Source organism: Diachasma alloeum, unplaced genomic scaffold (genome assembly GCF_001412515.2).
Source record: "Diachasma alloeum isolate Michigan unplaced genomic scaffold, Dall2.0 Dall_scaffold_00199, whole genome shotgun sequence".
NCBI lineage: Eukaryota > Metazoa > Arthropoda > Insecta > Hymenoptera > Braconidae > Diachasma > Diachasma alloeum.
This window is the reverse complement of record NW_021680364.1, coordinates 1,599,639-1,619,715: the sequence shown is the minus strand read 5'-3', so window position 1 is coordinate 1,619,715 and position 20,077 is coordinate 1,599,639. Positions and strand designations below refer to the sequence as shown.

General features: G+C 36.4%; 1 protein-coding gene across 1 annotated transcript; it reads left to right on the top strand.

The window, feature by feature from the left end:
• The first annotated feature begins 2,217 nt into the window (after positions 1 to 2,217).
• On the top strand, positions 2,218 to 17,425 carry LOC107035553 (annulin). The gene is made up of 9 exons (XM_015253024.1): positions 2,218 to 2,568; positions 11,026 to 11,375; positions 11,961 to 12,093; positions 12,960 to 13,503; positions 14,020 to 14,289; positions 14,931 to 15,010; positions 15,075 to 15,219; positions 15,294 to 15,600; positions 16,182 to 17,425. The coding sequence occupies exons 1-9, from the start codon at positions 2,439 to 2,441 to the stop codon at positions 16,488 to 16,490; spliced, it is 2,268 nt and encodes a 755-aa protein (XP_015108510.1). The 5' UTR covers positions 2,218 to 2,438; the 3' UTR covers positions 16,491 to 17,425.
• Positions 17,426 to 20,077: the final 2,652 nt, after the last annotated feature.

Genomic DNA, 20,077 nt, shown 5'->3' with positions numbered 1-20,077 from the left:
GTACGAATTTTTGATCAATTCATGAAAGTAGAAAATTTCTCGACTGGAGATTAATTAGGTTAAAAAAAATAGAACTTTTCCATTTTCGTGGTGAATACATGTGACTTGACGCCACGGACTGTTTTATTTGATTCAAGTAAATGCACCGCAAGACGAAATAATTCATACTCACCGTAAGATCTCATTCATTAAATAAGAAACATCTCAATAAAAATAATTTTTCCACCAGTAGCGTTAGAACCTGACCCTCGAAGTTCTCACAAGTCATAAATATCCTCTAAAGTGTCTCGACTTGTAACCCAGCTAAACGGATGGAATTGATCTCGATTGTTATTCAATAAAGTCAATCTTAGATGAGATAAGCTCGCTACTAGTGGAAAAAAATAACGTTGAGTCTGACATGGAATGTAATCTATCAGTTCAATCGACGCCCTAGAAACGGACACACCCTGGGTAGTCATCAAATGTCCATCAAACGAAATCTTTTCTTAGATCGTATAGCGTCAAATGGACTATGACTGCGAGGGAGATGACTCTAAATGTAGAAGTGTATCAATGGACATGGTTCAATGAATTAGTCACCTATGGCGGTGAGTCAAGCAAGACGACGTAGTATCAATATATTTGGAGGTAACACACGCACGAAGAAGTGGACAATAGCATTTTTTTACAAATGAGTGTCGTCGTCATTTTTTAATAAATTAGCAATTTGCTTTCGAATGGGTTCTCCTTTTTCAATTCTCATTTCACTATTCTGTTCTTCGACAACATTACGCGGCGCTGTCCCACCGTGAGCAAAGAAAGGACAACACTAATTACAGAATTAAAACAATTTAAAGTTCCTCTTACGAACTCAATCACACTCTTATTGGAAACAACAGATCCAAAAATCCTTAAAGTGCTACACAAATTTATCATAAGTAATACACGGAGAGAAATATTCAATAAAAATTACGTATCTTTTACCGTATTAAGTATTTTTTTTAATTTACATATCTTTTACGTAAAAAAAAAACACGGTATCGGTATTTTTTGAAAAATCACGATACCGTCACTTAAATTTTCTGAGTCGATTCCGTAATCGGTGAGCGAACTGTGAGTTCCGTGATTTTTACTGAACATTTCTCTCCGTCTTAAATTAAAATAAAAAATCTTTTCAAGGAATTTCGTTGCGAAGGTCCACGAGTTGATGAGATGATCGAGGGAAATTGAGAATTTTAGGTGAATTGATGAGGTGTTTCGATTGTAGTGATTCTTTGATTGAAAATTGAAATACTTTAGGGAATTTTGGAATTCCAGGGAATGAAGGACTTGTTCTTACCGACAAGTTTATAATTTGAAGAGCGATTAGTGGAAGATTATTTTTAATAGTCATTCGAATAGATAATCGATGGTGAGATTTTTCAACGGAATTTCCGGGAATGTCGTCATTGAATATTTACTATTTGATGAGATAAGCAAAGGAAAATGTGAATTTCAGTTGAATTATTTTATTAAGTTTGATAGAAAATGAGGGAATTCGGGTGGATAATTTCTTCAATTTTTAATTGAGAGGAATTTTAATGTATTTCGTTTTAGTTTTTTCATTAAAAATTGAAATAAATTGGAGAATCTAAGTAAATAGAACATTACTGATAGTGTAAATAAATCCTGTAGAATTAAGGATGTTCTACACCCTTTCTGCCAAAATTCACGTTTTTTTAATTTTTCTGGCAAACTTATGATGGAATTGACGTGAAAAAATATAACGTTTTTGCGTTTTGTCATTATTTAATGACTGACGAAATTTTAAGGTGGTGCGAACATTTTCCTGCGTTTTCTCTAAACTTTTAAAAAGAATCACAAAACTGTAGAAAAAACGCATGAAAATTATCGCACCACTACGCAACTTCGTGAGCCATTAAAGAATGACAAACCACAAAATCGTTATATTTTTTCACGTCACTCCCATCGATAATTTGCCAGAAAAATGAAAACAACACCAATTTTGGCTGAAAGGGTGTCGAACATCCTTAAGCGCTTTAACCAATAAAAGAAAAGGAAGTGAGTACATTCTTCTCCCAGTGTATCGTAGGAAGCCTCCGCCTACAAAATCGTCGGTGCACTGCACCTTCATAGCAGGCGCCAAATTGTGATCGAGGTAGGGATGCTACATGCTGTCGATACGGCTGCAAGAATCAAGCTGACAGTCATTCACCGGCCGACGAGACGTTTATAATCATTGCGCTACCGTTCCCCAAGTTCATTAGCATAACGAGGTGAACACGTGCGGTTCGCGGCATTAGGAAAATCGCAGTTCCCTCATGCCCGATGCGCTGTGCGTCAGGTTCAATTGATCTGGACCCCACCACCTCCAGCGATGGTGGAAGGACTCTCCTGAGGAAGTGAAGTTGTCGGTAAAGTTTTCTCTGTGTCTCGCTGAAATTAACGTCATCGGTATGGGAAACTGCTGCTCATCGTGCTCGAGATTCAGGGCCATCTTCCGGCCTGCGGTCGATGGGACGCCGATGAAGGATGTCTGCACGAGGCCGGAGTGCCTGCCAAAGCCACCGACATCGTCGGAAAATGGTTTGTAAATTTACCGCAATATCGGAAGGAGTTACTTAGCAATGCAGAGTGGGCACTAAACAATTATTCGCGGAGAAGAGGCACATGCTTCACCCGGCGTTGTGTAAATTTAGTTAACGTCCTGCCCGAGTCGGGTGGAAACGCTTGGAATTCGCGACACGAGTGCCTCTTGCTTTATCTCTCTCCGTACTTGACCTTGCTCATTAAACGGGGTTAATAAGGCTATGCATTCGGGGGGAAGAGGGATGGGCGAACGTTGAGTTAACTTCATTCAGGAATTTTCACGGCTAATTACGCAGCCTCGGGGCTTACGAGGTACTGCGGAACCGGGTGCATATGCATATGCATGGGGTGATTGAGAGTTAATAATTTTAAGGGCAATTGTTGGAGTTTAGTTTTCATAGTCGAGGAGATTGTCGATGGGGAGATTGGTACGTAGGAATTTCAAGGAATTTCGTTGCGAAGGTCCACGAGTTGATGAGATGATCGAGGGAAATTGAGAATTTTAGGTGAATTGATGAGGTGTTTCGATTGTAGTGATTCTTTGATTGAAAATTGAAATACTTTAGGGAATTTTGGAATTCCAGGGAATGAAGGACTTGTTCTTACCGACAAGTTTATAATTTGAAGAGCGATTAGTGGAAGATTATTTTTAATAGTCATTCGAATAGATAATCGATGGTGAGATTTTTCAACGGAATTTCCGGGAATGTCGTCATTGAATATTTACTATTTGATGAGATAAGCAAAGGAAAATGTGAATTTCAGTTGAATTATTTTATTGAGTTTGATAGAAAATGAGGGAATTCGGGCGGATAATTTCTTCAATTTTTAATTGAGGGGAATTTTAATGTATTTCGTTTTAGTTTTTTCATTAAAAATTGAAATAAATTGGGGAATTTTCGCCGTTCTGGTGCCCAAAGAATTTCAAGGAATTTCATTAATTTCTATGGATTTTTTAAATTTGTTGATGAAAAAATTCACAGAAATTGGAAATTTCAATCGAATTATTCTGCAAAAATTAATAGAGAGCAAAAAAATTCAGGTGAATATATTCTTGAATTTTTAATGAATCGAAAATTTAGTGTATTTTCTAAACTCTTAAGAACTTACGTCTGAATTTTCTGTGTCAAATCCCGGAAATTCTTATCATGTTTAATTTCCACTAAAATTTGAGGAAATCTTATCATTGAAACATCACATATTCCTTTAATGTGCCGTTCGAATTATCAGAAAGTCAATAAAATACTCGATTTTTCAGTTCACTTATTCCACGAGAATTCGGAAAAATCAGGAAAATTCAGGGAAAAGTCGGAAATTCACGTAATTTTGTTCCTGAATTTCCATGTTCCATTAAAAATTCAATCAAGTTGTGAAATTTCCGTTGCACTCCCACGGAAAACTCATGAAATTTCATAACCATTATTACCTCAAATCGGATTCAATGTCACTCTCGTGAGAATTCCTACCACATTTTCCACGAAATTTCGAAGAATGTTTACAAGTATATTAATACTCCCCCTGAACACTCAAATAAATTTGAGGAAATTCTCGTCTTCCTTTTTTTTTTTTATTGTTTTAGAGTGCTGAAACCCATACATTAGGTTATTTACACTTTCATATATTAATCAATATTAATTCAATTACGTCTTCTTATTACACATTACTTAGATTAAACCTGGATTTTACAGTCTTTTAGGTATTTGCATATTTCTTCTATGTATTTAAAATCTGTCGCATTTACAAATTCTCGTCTTCCTGATGCGCATAAATGTCAAATTCCATTGAACGGAATTTTTCCATCCAAATTAAAAAATCGTAGAGTAATTGTCGGAGGATTATTTCCAATACTCATTTGAATAGATAATCCACGACCAGGGGCACCGAGCATTTCACTTCCTGCCGGCCTGCGCCAAGGTAATGACATCATCCTGACGACAAGGACGTGGAGACAGTCTGAGTCCCTAGACCAGACGAGAAGTGATGAATATTATTGGCAAGTGCGGGTGTTCCATTGATCTTTCCCTCGTTTCGAAAAGTCAGCGTCGCGTGGGAAACTACATGGTGCGTACCGAAAAAAGGATGGAAACCACTTTACCTTGACCACATGGCCGAGAATAGATCGAGTTGTTATGCTTACACGAGAAACGTTTATCGACTGGAGCCTTATTTCAAAGTGGTCTGCGCCACGTGGCATATGTTCTAGTATTTGAATGGTCATGAGGGGAAGACATATGTGGGCCAAAATTTATGGATTCTTGTAATGGCTACATGCATGAAACTATTCCGTAGGAAATCTGAAGCATGTGCTGAATCGTCCTCCAATTTACGCTTGGGAAATTCCCCTAATGGAATCTGACGAGTAAAAAATTCTGGAAATTTTTGAAATTTCCACATTGAGAGGAAAAAATTAGCTCTGTCGAAAAACTGTTTCATATGAGATAGTTTGATGAAGTGGAACAGATTTACTCGAGGGAAATTAACCAACTTGAGAGAAGGAAATGTAACGTCTTTCACAAAAATTAAATTTTCTTCGTGATCATCAGAAATATTCCTAGAAGAATTCGAACTGCTGGCGGGAAAAAATAAGATCTATAATTTACATTACATTATAATAATTATAATAATTAATTATTAATAATATTGATAATTAATATTATTAATATTATCAATTATTATAATAATTATAATTATAATGTAAATTATTTATAATTAATTTATTATGATTATTATTAATGATAATAATTTACCTAGATAAAAAATAAGATTTCCGAAAGTTTAAACAATTTCAATTATTTATTCATGATCAGCGAATGTTAAAAAAAAATAATTTTGCGCAAAATGACTTCATGATTGAAAATGATTATTGAAAATCTACAGTGCTGTCTTCGCCAAACTAAAAGATCCTTGGATATTCTCAAAGTCAAATGTCACAATGATTACTGAATGCAAATGCTCTATTCCATCACCAAATTCTATTATTGTTGGCCACCCATCACCAACTGAGCCTGTCGAAACCCAAAATTAGTCACCAACAGTTTGTTCATCTGCTCACAATTCCCCTCCGTCAATGAGTAATGCCTGCAGGGCATGCCACTCCACCTGGTATGAATGAAAGTCCACTTGCGTAAGACTTATCGCATTATGTACTTTATTACATCATTCATCTTGCATTATATCGCCTCAACACCAGCCCACGAACAATGAAAAAAATCCCGAGAGGAACAAGAACCGCGGTAGAATTATTTTCAGAAAATGTCAAGAAGAAAATAACTCCAAACACTCGGCTAAGATCATGAAAGGCGCCGCTGCGTGCACCGAGTGTTTATCCCACGCATGCATAAGCGATAAAAGCCAAGAATTCCTTTCACGCAAAATGATCAATTTCAATGTACGCCTCCATTGAAAAAAATCGCGCAGTGCGGTGGTTATAATCGATGAATTGCGGAAATATATGAAAAGCGAGAGAATGAGTACACTTGAGCTTAACGAAAATAGCATTGCACGATGAAATCAGCAGGAATACTGACCTTCAGTCGCGTATTCACCGAATCTGTTTGCCTCTTATGTAAATTTATTCAGATGTTGCATTCCCCATTTAGATCGACGTGTTTATGATCCAGAAACGATGAAACAATTGCACTTATTCTGACACATGCTCTGGACATCGTGTACACGGAGAAAAATTTTTTTTGAGCTAAATATTAATTTATTTAAGAGAAGCATTTACTTTCTCAATCCCATATTTCTCCAGTCGAGACAATCGCAGCCAATCCTTATTAGGTTTCAATTATGACAATTATATTGCTCGAGAAGATCATCATATTAGTTATTCTCTTGAGTAAACTCCCTCAATAAGTACCAACATTAAAAAATCAATCGAAATTCTTCCCTCTGAAATATAACAAATTTAGGAAAACTGAATAATCATTGGGAGTATTCGTCGAAGGTCATGTGCAACATAGTCATCCTCTAGAGTAATATGATTGTCATAATTGAAACCTAATCAGGTTCGTCTGGGAGTGACTCGATGTTGAAAAACTAAATGCTTAAAATTCTCTTTAATATTAAGAGAATTAGAACCTCATATTGATCAAAGTTTACATATAATCATGGAAAATTGAAAATAGTAAAATTTCCGATTGAAGATGAATTAAATAATTGATAATACGAAATTGGCAATTGCCTATTGAGTAAATTATAATAAATTTCATACCAAAGATTTTCGATTAACCAAATCATCGTCATTCTTCATAACTAAATTATTTTAATTGATGATTCATTTATTAATTCATTAATTAAATTTTTTTTTAGTGGTGATTTATTTATTCATTTATTATTATTTTATGATGATTATTTAAATGATTTATTTTTATATTATCGAGTATATTTGTTAATATTAAATCTACAATTTAAAAATTGCAGGGTAATATTACCAAATTGACTAGCCAACAATTTAACGGTAATTCTAATTTATGATCATGGCTATCTCCGGTAACGTATGTACCCGATGAGTGATAACAGTCATCGATAAATATAGAAAAATTACCAGGAGAGATTACTAGGATGAACCTCTATAATGGACTTTTGACGACAAGCCGTAGATAACGAATTAATTCTTAATTAATGGAGATGTACAAATGAAGGGAAATGATTGTGGCGCCGTAGGCAATGGTGACTGTTTTGTTGGGAATTTTATCAGTGTCTCGGCTGATTTTATCGTTACAATCGAAAGTATTTTAAGAATAAATTTGGAAATACCAAATTTTGCGATTAAAGTAGCTCTACATTGCATGAAAAAAATTTGAGAAATTCATACCCAGCCAGTATTATCTGAATTAAATTTCGCAAAATATTGATATTTTTTCAAACATTTCCCTCTTATAAATAAATAATAAAACTCGTTCGCAAAACGGTGGATTATTTTTTATGAGGTATAAAAAAAATTCTTGTTTTTTTCACATCTAATGAAAAAAAATTGAGATTTTAATCTTTGGTTACAATGGAAATGTTGATTTTCACATAAAACACTGGGTTAAATCCTGATTGTTAAACATTTCTTCTTTGAAAAACCAAAACGATAATTAAATTGAGAAAAAAATTAGAATTCCGAATCTAATCGAGTTACTTTAAATTTTCCCACTCGAAGAGAAGAAAAATAAGAATGATTTCACACCGGATTTTGCTTGAGATGGAAAAATTTTTCAATTCTAGAGAACGATAATGAATAGATTATAAATATCTGAGTCCCCGGCGCCGATGAAATTGATTCATCCTCCGCGCTCTAGGATTAGATTAATCCAACTACTAATTCATCTTCGCTGAGGAGTCACGAGCCAGCGTAGTAGTTATAATTTGATTAAAACGTCTATGAATCCTCAAACGACTCTCATCTGCGAGTACAGTTTGAACTCACGTACGTGTGTGATGAGGGACGAGAGAAAATGTGGATATCAGTGGTGAGTTGGATAGACCCAGGTGTTACATCGACTGGCAGTTACCACTGATGCGATAATGATTATGTCTGCGATTGACCGATTATGATACTCAAGCCGCTACTGTGGAAGGACTTGCCGAGTGAGTGATGCGGGGACTCTTAATTTTCAGTCGGTGCAAAGTCATTTCACGGTGCATGATGAAGCTGTGGCGCAAGATGTGTCCGGTTGGCTGCAATGGAAGTGTTTGAGTGCTACGGGATTGCAACAGGAGACACATGCATTTCATTAATGACTCAATGTCTTTGTTTATGTATCCCCCTTTACTCAAGCTATATTTTTATGTATGTTCTTACGCTGTTTAAAAATATGGGAGGAATCACGTACGAAAAAATTACATAAACAATTCTGTTGAATTTATATTGAACTCCTGTTGAATATTCTAGTAATTTTTGGCTGATTGCAGAGAAATGTTTTATTGTAATCGAATAAAGTTCATTTGAATAGCACGAAGTAATGTTTTTATTTCAATAATTTTATTTCGATGTATGGCTCTAGGGCTTTTACAGTGTTTTTATCTAAATTAGAATTTTTTCAGTTGAACCTCTGTTCGTATTAAATGAATGATTTTGCGATTATCAATAAATCTTTAATTGATATTAAATTATTAAAAATTATATTTAAAAAATTTCTTCATTTGGAACAAATACGTTTTTTCGCCGAACTTCATGAAAATTTATTTGAATTAAATAAATAAGTTTATGTAAACAACGTGAAAAAATAGTTTAAACAAGTAAAAAATTTCAATAAAACATTTTGACTCGACTCAAATGAGCAATTTTCTGAGTATCCTGAGCAATTCCTCAGTTTTCCAATCGAAACTATAAAAACCCACTTCCCAGGATTCCGAGCAATCACAACTCCTTAATTCTCTGGGAATCGCCTTGCTGCCAGCACAAACATTCCAGGAATGGGATTACAAGTCATCTCATTCTCCATTTGGAAATCATGAACACTGCAATGTCCCCACTGATGAATTGCTCACACCTATCTCACGAGACATCTCGAGTCCCAACAAGAACTGAAAGAAAATTAATTTCCCAAGTGTAATTCAAGTGGGTGACAATAATGTCGATTCACTCACGCGTGTCCGGCTGCTCCCACCAATTATGGTTGTATGCAAGATACCTTGCACGTGGAAGTCGAGCCTTGAAAGTCTTTTACATCGTTGTGCCATGATTTACCCCGGACTGAACCCACAGTGTCATTTTTATTCCAACAGGTGCATCCCACCAGGATTTCTAATCCTAATGAATTCACGAGCAACTTGTGCCCATACCACAGGCTCTTGCATATACCTTACAGTCATTCGATTGTTCAGTTGCATTCGCGAACGCACGCGTATCTCCTGCACTTCCGTTTTGCTGCGACATTCGCCCACATCTCCCGCTGCCCACTTTATTGAGAAAAAGAAGTTACGGGAAAATAAAAATTTTGTATTGAATCGCTCGAGTTTTGTCCGATAGGATAAAAAATAATAAAAATATTTACATCACGCGCGGACTGTACTGGCGGGATCCACTGGCCAAAGGGTTAATCAACGGTTCACGAGGATTACGAGGATGTTTTACAGATTTTACGATCGCTACCGCAACTTCAACGACCGCCGTTTTCGGCCGTTTCCATTTAGATTTCATTGTGAGTAACAGTGGGCTGAGGAGGATGCTATAACTGACGGCTGGCGGGGCGGGGGGAGGGGTGGGCGCTCTCGAGGTGCCTTACACCGGTTCATTTACATTTTAAATCTACGGGGAGAGAAAAATCTGTTGAAAATTACCCCGGGTTTTTGAAAGTGGGTAGGGTTTTGCGAAATTGGGGTTTGAAGGAATTTTCCTGGCAAAAACGAATGCCTTAATTTCACACAGCTTTTGTAGATATTGTTAGGACAAACTGCTGAATAAAGTGAAAATGTGGCTGAATTTCAGGTGAACAGGTGTCCAAACATCTTAATTCATTTTTGAAATTCAGACAAATTTTCATTTTATTCAGACGTTTTTTAGTGTCTGGAAAATGTCTACAAAAGGTGTGGGAAATTCAGATATTTCTTTTGCTGTGAATTGTCATTGGAAACTTATAATTTCATGGAAAAACTGTAAATTTTAGTTTAGTTATGCCGGGAAAATTAATGAAAAGTTGGGAAAATTCAGAGAAGTCTCTCCTTGAATTCGAGATTCCTCTGACTTTTCCGGGAATTTCTTTAAAATTCTCAGGATTTCAGGAATTTTGAAGGAATTCCCTAGAAATTCGAGGGAATTGGACAGTCAATATTCATTTTTAGTTGACAATTCATGTAAATTGTGAAAATTTCATTTCTCTGCCACTAAAAAATTGGGACTTGATTTGAATTTTCAGAGAAACTTGAAATTCCATTGACTTCTTCTACTTAATTCGAACTCCAGTTTTTTTCCCGAAAAATTCAGCAAAATTTTTTTAACAATGTAATTTATCGAGGCGAAACTACATTTTTTCGGATCACTCCGATCGCGAAAAATGAAACACAAAAACCTAGCGGATACCATAGAAAATTCTATTGAATTTTTATTTCATCTTCCATTTAACAATTTTTATTGTTATTTCATATTGTTATACAGCTGTTTCTAATGAAACATTTGTAATAGGAATTTTTCGACGTGAATTCTCCAAGTTTTTTCCACTCTATTTGTTTCTCCACTTCTTAAAAAACTTCCGAGGAATTTCTGTAGAAAAATTTAGTTCCATTAATTTTTTCTATAGAACATTTTGCATTGAATATTTCCATCGATAAAAAATGCGCAGACGAGTTGCAGAATTGTTCAATAGAATCCAAAGACTAATAGAAAATTCAATATCTAATAAATTTTTCTAGCGAATTCGCTAGGTTTTTCACTGAGAATTTTTTGCGTTTTTTGTGCGTCTCGTTTTCTCGTTTTTATTTCAATTGAGTTGAAATTGAAATCCTCAAATCGTCTATTTATTTTTGCAGGGGGTGACTGGGGGATACCCATGCTGACGGTCCTCCGGGTGGACCCGTGCATTGACGAGAATGGCGAGGCCCACAGGACGTCGAGGTACGAGTTGATGAACCGCGAAGGGGTCAATGCCAGGTTGATTGTCCGTAGGGGTCAGGAGTTCTTCATGAGGCTACATCTCAACCGGGATTACGATCCTACGGTGGACGGTATCTCGATAGTCTTCACCCTCGATGGTGTTAAAAAACCGAATTATGGGAATGGGACGTTTGTGGTGACGCCTTTACTCAATTTTGGGGAGGTGTCTGAAGGCGCGTGGCAGGCGTCCCTCGATTCTCTCGAACCGAATTCAATCAGGATAAAGGTGAGGTTTTAGGCTTATTAAACCCTCAACTCCATTTTTATTCTCATCGACTCAATGGTTTTGTGAATACAAAAGAATATTTCTTCGATTCACATGAAGCTCTTAGTAGTTAGGCATCAGAACATTATTTGGAGACATTATTTTTTGAAAATTTTTGTCCGAATTTTCCGTGCCAAATTCCGGAAAATTTTATCGTATTCGAATTCCACCGAAATTTCTGGAAATCTTGTGATTAAAAATTCAGAATTTCATGGAAAAATCAAACAGAACTGTAAATTTCCGTTCCATTTTCTCCTGAAAATGAATAGAAAACCAGAAAATTGTGGTAAATATATTCTTGAATTTTGAGGACAGTGACACTGAATGCGATTTAAGGGGGAAAAAATCATGAATTTATCACTGAATATTCATATTAGATTGGAAATTCAAATAAATTAAGGAATTGGCGTCTTTATGCCCCTTAAAATTCTGGAATTTTACTGAATTTTCAGTCAGACCTGAAATCACGTATTGAAAATGAGTATATTGCATCGCACTAATTTTCAAAATATAATTTAAAATAATATTCAATAATATATTCCGCAGATAATATCGCCGCCGGACGTGCTAATAGGAAAATGGAAAATGGACATTGACGCCAAGCGTAAAAATTCATCAGGTGCCATAAGTTTCAGCGTTAACGAGCCATTCTACATTATATTCAACGCCTGGTGCCCAGGTGAATCATCCAGGAACAACTTCCTCTGCTCCCCCGCCTCTTTACTACTAGAACAAGTTCATACTGTTAAATTTGTATAAATCATCACATTTTCAATTTATCTAACACTTCAATGAAATTCCTCATGTCAAAAATTTTCAACAGTGCAGATGGCAATCTGTTCTTTTATGATTATTCTCTAAAAATTCAATGAAATTCCAGAATTTAGAGCTACGAAAACAAGAATTACCCAACGGACTTTGACTTTTATGAAAATATGAATATTCAGTACCAAAAAACGCAGACTTTTCAATTAATTGAGAATTCAAGAACATGTTTCCCTAAATTTTTCGGATTCCTATCTATTTTTCTCGAATAATTCAACTGCAATTTACAGTTTTCATCGGATTTTCCACACAATTCTGAATTTCCAATGTCAAAATTCCGTGAAATTCCTGTGAAACTATAATGTATAAAAAATATTCAAGAATTGTAATGCAACATTTTTTTGAAATCAAAATGTTTTTCCTCAAATAGACAGGAAATAATGAGGAATGTAGATTTATTTTGTCATCCTTGAATTAGTCTATGGTGCCATCTGCAAACAGTTTGATCTTCAATCAGATAATGGTTCTTCAATTTTATTTTTGGAGAAGGAAATTTAGTAAATTGCCCTAATGGATTGCCACTCGTGAATTTACCACTCAAAACACTTGCAAATTAATAGAAATTTATAGTTCGTATTTATTTTTGATTGTTAAAATTGCTGAAAACGGCGAAATGGCCGGGAATTTGGAAGTACGAACTGGCGGTTGGAACATCAATTCTCTTGGAAATGTAATTCGAATTTCCGCCAAAATCATCAATCACGTGATTCGAAATTGCAGATGATCCAGTCTTTATGGAAGGTGAGGAGGGCCGTCAGGAGTACGTAATGGCAGATGCGGGTCTCATCTGGCGAGGAAGCTACAAGCAGATGAGACCAACAGTCTGGAAATACTCCCAATTCGAGAAGGACATCCTAGACTGCTCTCTCCACCTCGTGACGGACGTGGCAAAGGTCCGTGTGACAGGTAGGCATGACCCTGTCACCATAACCCGAGTGCTGTCGGCTGCTGTCAACTCGCCAGACGACAACGGCGCGCTGATGGGGAACTGGTCCAACGATTTCGATGGGGGAACACCACCGACCAAGTGGCTAGGATCCCAGAAGATCCTCCAGGAGTACTGGAAGACCAAGAGACCGGTGAAGTACGGCCAGTGCTGGGTGTTCTCCGGGGTCCTAGCCACTGTCTGCCGAAGCCTGGGAATCCCCTGTCGCGTCGTGACGAATTACTCGAGCGCTCATGACACTCAGGGCAGCCTCACTGTCGACTACTTCGTCGACGCCGAGGGCAAGATCATGGAGGAATTGAACAGTGACTCAATCTGGTAAGAATACACAGGGAAACTACACTGAGAGAAAAACGACAAAGTTCTCGAACAAGTCTTACTTGTGCCAAGAAAACAGTTTTTTGAAAATTATCGAAAAAGGATTTTTCTGTGCCAAACATGCAGAGTGCGCCGGAATGAAAAATTTTTGTCACAAAAATAGATTCAGTAGTTCAAAAAAATGGATTCCCTTGCTTTCGTCACAGCATTGTGCGTGTAAAGTGAAATTTTACGCACAAGTGATGTCAAAAAAACACGCATACACGTACCGACTTAGCCCTTAGGACTTTTCTGGCTGAAACTCACTACTTTTTGGTGCCGAATTTCAGTGATTTTTTCACTGAAACTAGAAATCTGTTTCTGGATCTCAGTATCATGTCTTTTAGACCCGCGGGTTTCTGTATTTCCGTACCATGGCTCCGGCAACCAGAAATCTCTCTTTCTGTGTACCTTTTTTCTCCCTCGAATTCAAATGAAATTGCAAATGAAATTGTTCAATCATCCTCGATTCCCAAGGAATTTCCATGTATGGGATGAGGTTTGGATGAAGAGATTGGATCTCGGGCCGGAGTACGCTGGATGGCAGGCCATCGATGCCACTCCACAGGAATTGAGCGAGGATGCATATAGATGTGGACCTGCGTCAGTTGCGGCTGTCAAGAGAGGTGAAATTCAACGGCCTTACGACAATGGTTTTCTCTTTGCTGAGGTCAATGCTGACAAAGTTTTTTGGAGATACAATGGACCCACTCAGCCACTCAAATTGATCAGAAAAGATATCTATGGGTGAGTTCAATCTTGGTGGGGTTACTAGAATATTTTGTAGATGTATGCATCATAGAACATATAGTGTTGGAAGAAAATTGAAATTTTATGGAGTTGACTAGTAATTTTCAGAAGAGCGAATTCAAATTTTATTTTGGGAGAAAAAAATTCATAGAATTTCAGGATTTTGTGGAAACTCATTAAAATTCTGTATTTTTGAGCGGCAGGAAGACCAGAACCCCTAAACTTCCTTGAATTTATGTCGGAAGATGATATTCAGTACCAACTTACGCTGAAATTTCATCATAGTGAGGTCTCACGCTTCACAACATTCCTGCGGATCAGTGAAATTATTGATTCAATCACTTACCATCACATATTTTCCACAACTTATTCCTCAGATTCAATTATACAGTCTGCAGACGTGATTTCGAATCCCGAATCCCCAATTATTCCTAAAATTCTGAATCCTAAATCAACAAAATGATTGAAAATTTGAATTATACCCCTTGAACGAATCGAGTTCTTCTTTTTAAATTGTCAATTTAATGGAGTCTCTGTGAATATTCTCATAACGCTAAAAGCTGGTTTAATTAATTCAAATGAATATTTCTCAATGAGCTTTCGCCTCTTAACCATTAATGCCAATTTTATTCAATTAGCATTGGACGACAGATTAGCACGAAAGCCGTGGGTTCATGGACTCGTGAGGATATAACTCACATGTACAAGTACCCCGAAAGTGAGTGATTAAGTTATCTATCAATAATCCATCGGACTGCGTCAAATATTCACGTAAATTTCAGAATCCGATGACGAACGAGAAGCCATGCTGAAAGCCCTCCGCCAAAGTGAATCTCTCTTTAGTCGATATTACCTCAATGAGGAATTTAACGACGTTATGTTCAATTTTGAATTGCAAGATGACATTATCATCGGACAGCCGTTCAGGTACCACTTAAGAGTGAACAGTCCGCTGAATCATTCATTCCACGTTCGATATTAAATTACGCGGTTCTTTCTAGTGTCATACTCCTGATCAAGAATAGGAGCAGCGAGTTTGAGTATCGAGTATCAGTTATTCTGCGGGTGGAGGTGGTAATGTATACGGGAAAAGTTGGCGGGCCAATCAAGAGATCGGAGGTGGATAGATTAGTCAAACCCGGGGATCTCGAAGAAGTGAGATTGAATGTCTCGTGGGAGGAATATGGCCCGAGATTGCTCAATCAGTGCGCCTTCAATATTGCGTGTCTGGCTACTGTTAAGGATACGAATTTTGAGTACTATGCGCAGGATGACTTCAGGGTGGAAAAACCGAGAATTGATATTGAGGTGAGACTGCTACTCGGAGAGAAAAATTCAATAAAAATTATCAGACAAAAAAGGAAAATTACGTTTCGAAACGTAATCCGCGAGCGATGTAAAATTCAGTAAAAAGTGTGAGTCGGAACTGAAATTGTACGAATCGCCACGTAAATTCTACGATTTGGGGAGAACAAGTCGTTCCGTAATTTTTATCCAACGATTGAGAAATTTTACGGAACGGAACGTAGAAATGACTCACCAACTTCATAAAAATTGTTGAACGTTCAAGAATTTTTTATTTTGGAGGCACAATAAGTCAGCAATTTTCTGTAAGATTTTACTTCTTCGGGAAAAATTAAGCGACAATTTCGTACTTTGGTCGGTGATGAACCTGAAAATTCACTGAATGTTTCAGATTTCTTCTCTTCCATTCCTATAAAAAGTGTCGGAAAACGCTTTCCCATTGCCGATTACGTGAATTGTTCCGTAATTATTACTGAATATTTCTCCCTGTGTATTTCAATTCTGCTATTATACAAGCCAAAATCTCCTCGCCTCCTCTAAAACACGATTTATCATCAAGAAAAAATGTTTTGTTCGATCCCCAGAGGAGAACGAATGCAGTAGTTAACGAAGTCCTCGAGGCGACAGCGAGCTTCACAAATCCCCTCCCCATATCCTTGAAGAAAGGACAATTCCTGATAGAAGGTCCAGGCCTGGAGAAGCAATTGAAAATAAAACTCTCCGGGAGTGTTCACCCTGGGGACGAAGCCACCTGCACTTTCTCCATGACTCCAAAGCTCGAGGGTAGATCAACAATAGTCGTCAAGTTCCACTCGAAGGAGCTAGACGACGTCGACGGATTCCTGAACTTCATGGTGAAATCGGCGCAATACTCCAATAATGGTTACTTGTAATTCCTCGGGTCGAAAAATTTTGTCGGGCTTTTGGCTTCATTTGTCCATCACGAATGGTCGGTTGAAGAGCCGGTCTGTTCCGTGAGAATAGCCGAATGCACCAAGTACCGGCCAAAATGCAGTCACTGGTCGTCGAATTCTTCTAATTTCTTCGTAGACTTAGGAAAATTTAGGAAAACAGAGGAAAAATTTTTCAGTCATTGGCCTTTACACATGCACGAAAAAAAATTAATAGAAAAGTCTGGCGAATTCGCTAGACAAATCTATTGGATTTCTATCGAACATGCTATCAGTTTTCGGCGGATTCCACAGAGATTTTCTGAAGAATTTCCTGGGCTCAAATTTCCCAAGTTTTTCTGTTTGATTTTCTTGAGGAAAAGAGAAGAAAAATAGAGTGAAGTAGACTTAGAAAAGTTGAGCTGAGGGAATTCTATAGAAAATATCTCACTAGAATAATTTGTATAGAAAAATCGAATTCTATTGAATTTTTGTATAGAATATATTTTTTTTAATAATAGAAAGTTCAATAGAAATCAAATAGGATTGTTTAGCGCATTTGTTAGGTTTTTCTAGTAAATTTTTTCCTGTATGTATACCCAGACCAACAACCGACCAAGTCACTGAGTTGACCTAACACCAAATTTCCGACTCGGGTCATTACAAAATGCCAAGTACTTACGTCTAAACACAATTCTCCTTGTCTATCAAAATCCAAGCCAAAGTAATGATTTATGCCGCTTAATTCTTGCATCGTGATTAATCAAAGTATTTATATTGAAATATATTACAATTTTAATGCTCATAATAAGAAATGTAAAATGAAAAATGTGATACGTCGAAATCCTGCCGCTTCACGTCGAGTCTCTCGACGAAATATGTTAAGTTATCCATTCAATTCATGAATGTAATGACGATAATAAAGAAGATAAATGTTTGTTTCACTGTATCACCTAAATGGCTGCATTATTGTACGATTTATCTACTGACCAGAACTTCAGTGCGGAATTAGCGATGGGTAATCGATAAAAAAAAGTGTATAATATTTCAACAGCGATAATTATTTAGTTAATAAATTTATGATAGGTTCATTCTGATAAAATATTTTGGTTGAAATTTTCCGATACTTCTTGGCATTTTTTGTCAATTGACAGTTTTGTTGAAATTTCAAAGAAATTTTGTTATTGAAAATTCGATGGGGCAATCAATGAAAACTGGAAATTCCATTTCTATGAATATTAATCAGAAAAATTTCTATCCCGAAATTTAGTAAAAATTAATATATGATGATCAAATTTTATTCTACGTTAGAGAAATTTTATCCTGACGCATAATAAATTTCACCCTTCCAGCCCAATAATTTTTATTATAGATAACAACGAAAATTCTAGAACGATTGATAAATTTTACTCTACCGGCACGGTAATTTTTATTTTTATCAGAATAAAATTTCTCTAACGTAGAATAAAATTTGATCATCATATATTAATTTTCACTAAATTTCGGGATAGAAATGAGGAAACGATGCCTCATGATACTTATACAGAACGGTAGGATAATTTTTATCAAAAATTTTTCTCGAGGACACCGTTGTGATATTAACGACAGACAATCGAGTGAACCCGTTGAGATATGCTAATCCTGAATTCCCAAAAAAAATCAATTCAAAATTTCGGGGAGTGAGGCCCCTAGGTACCCCTCCCTCCTATGAAAAAAGACCATAATCGGTGAATATTTCATGGAATGATGATGATGGGCCTCACGCTGATATGCAAGCATTGATGGCTGTACCATGCATCATCGTTGGAGAAAATTAATGTTGAAATATGCACCAACTGTGAATGATAAGCACATGAAAAATGGGAAAAGAGAGACGATGGGATATTGAATGTTGAGGTGGAATGAGGAACCATGGAGGATGTTGTGGATGGACTATAGTCAGTGAGATATGTCTAAATACATAACCGTGACGTGTGATGGACGTGTAGCGGCCCCTGTCTACAGGGGTCTCAAGGAGCTTGTGGTTACGGGGGCGAGGGGGGAGGAGGTCATAAGAGTGAGACTACCACGGGGTTCTTCGACCGCGGGGCACCCTGCTATGCGCTATGCATCAACACCCGAGATCCATCCCATTATACCTCATCAAAATAACAAACAGTGAAGTAACCCGCTAAACCAACATTCTTTGTTGCAGCGGAATTCTTAAATTCATCAAAATTTTGATTTGGTAACGTTACGTGTGATGAATAAGTTCTCATTTTTCGTTTTTTTTTCAATCAGGGTTATCTGGAATCTACATCAGCTTTTTCGATTGGAATTTCATGGACTCATTCTCGGTGTATGCGGTCATTTGAAAAATTAATAGAAAAATATATAGCGAATTCGCTAGACCATTTTATTGAATTTCTGTTGGACTTTTCATTAGTTTTTGGTCGGATCTATTGAGTTCAATGGAAAATATTCTATAGAAGAAGTCAAAAGAATCCGATTTTTCTATTTAATTTATTGTATTGAGATATTTTAAAGAAAAATAAAATGGAATAAATCTGGAAAATTTTGGCGAACGAAATTCTGTGGAAAATATCTGAAGAGAATATGTTGGAAAAAAGAATCGAATGCTATTGACTTTTTCTGCTGAATATTTTCTGTTAAGAAATTCAATAGAAATCCAATAGAATTTTTTAACGAATTCGCTAGGTTTTTTTATTAAATTTTTTCGTGACTGTTTCGAATTTCATGGATTATTCTCTCATTCTAATGTCAACCAATAGGAATGCGGGGTGGGGGTAGAATGATTTCGATAATTTTTCGGTGAATAGAAATTTTTCTGTTCAAATAAATAAAGTTCTTATCCGGGATGAATTCCCCTAGATCCAAATTATGAAATTAGCAATGTTTTATTCGAATTGTTAATCGAAACGTGAATACGAATCAAACCGCGCTGAATCACTAATTAATAAAAAATTCAAGAATATATTCAGCTGAATTTCTCCGATTCCTATAAATTTTTATGGAATAATTCAGCTAAGTTCACAGATCCCATCGGTTTTCCCATAGAAATAGAATTTTCCATTACGAAAATGAATGAAATTTCAGTGGAACTGTCACTAGAGAAAAATTTTCAAAACGTAAACCGAAAATTGCGCGAAAAATTATTAACAGTGTAGTTCCTCAGGGTCTTCAGAGATGGCGGCACCGCCCGCTCTCGCGGCAGTATCTCCGCAGAATCCGATCCGTACCTTCAAAATATCCAGACATAATATTCGATATACATTCAATCCCCTACACTATGAGAAAAAAAATAATTTTCATGAACCGTTGAATTATAATTTTCAAAAGCGTAACATTAAAATCCATTTAGAGTGAAAAAAATTATGATATTTCAAACTCCACTGAAAATTCTATGAAATCCAAAATATTCAACAGCGAGAAAACAATAATTCCCTAGAGCATTTGAATTTTCGATCAAAACATGAATATTTAGTGCTAAATTACGCTGAATTTTCAAGTAATGCAAAATTCATGAAAAAGTCTAGCGAATTCGCTATTTTTCTCTCTCAATTTTTTCTTGCGTGATTAATTGCCCATTC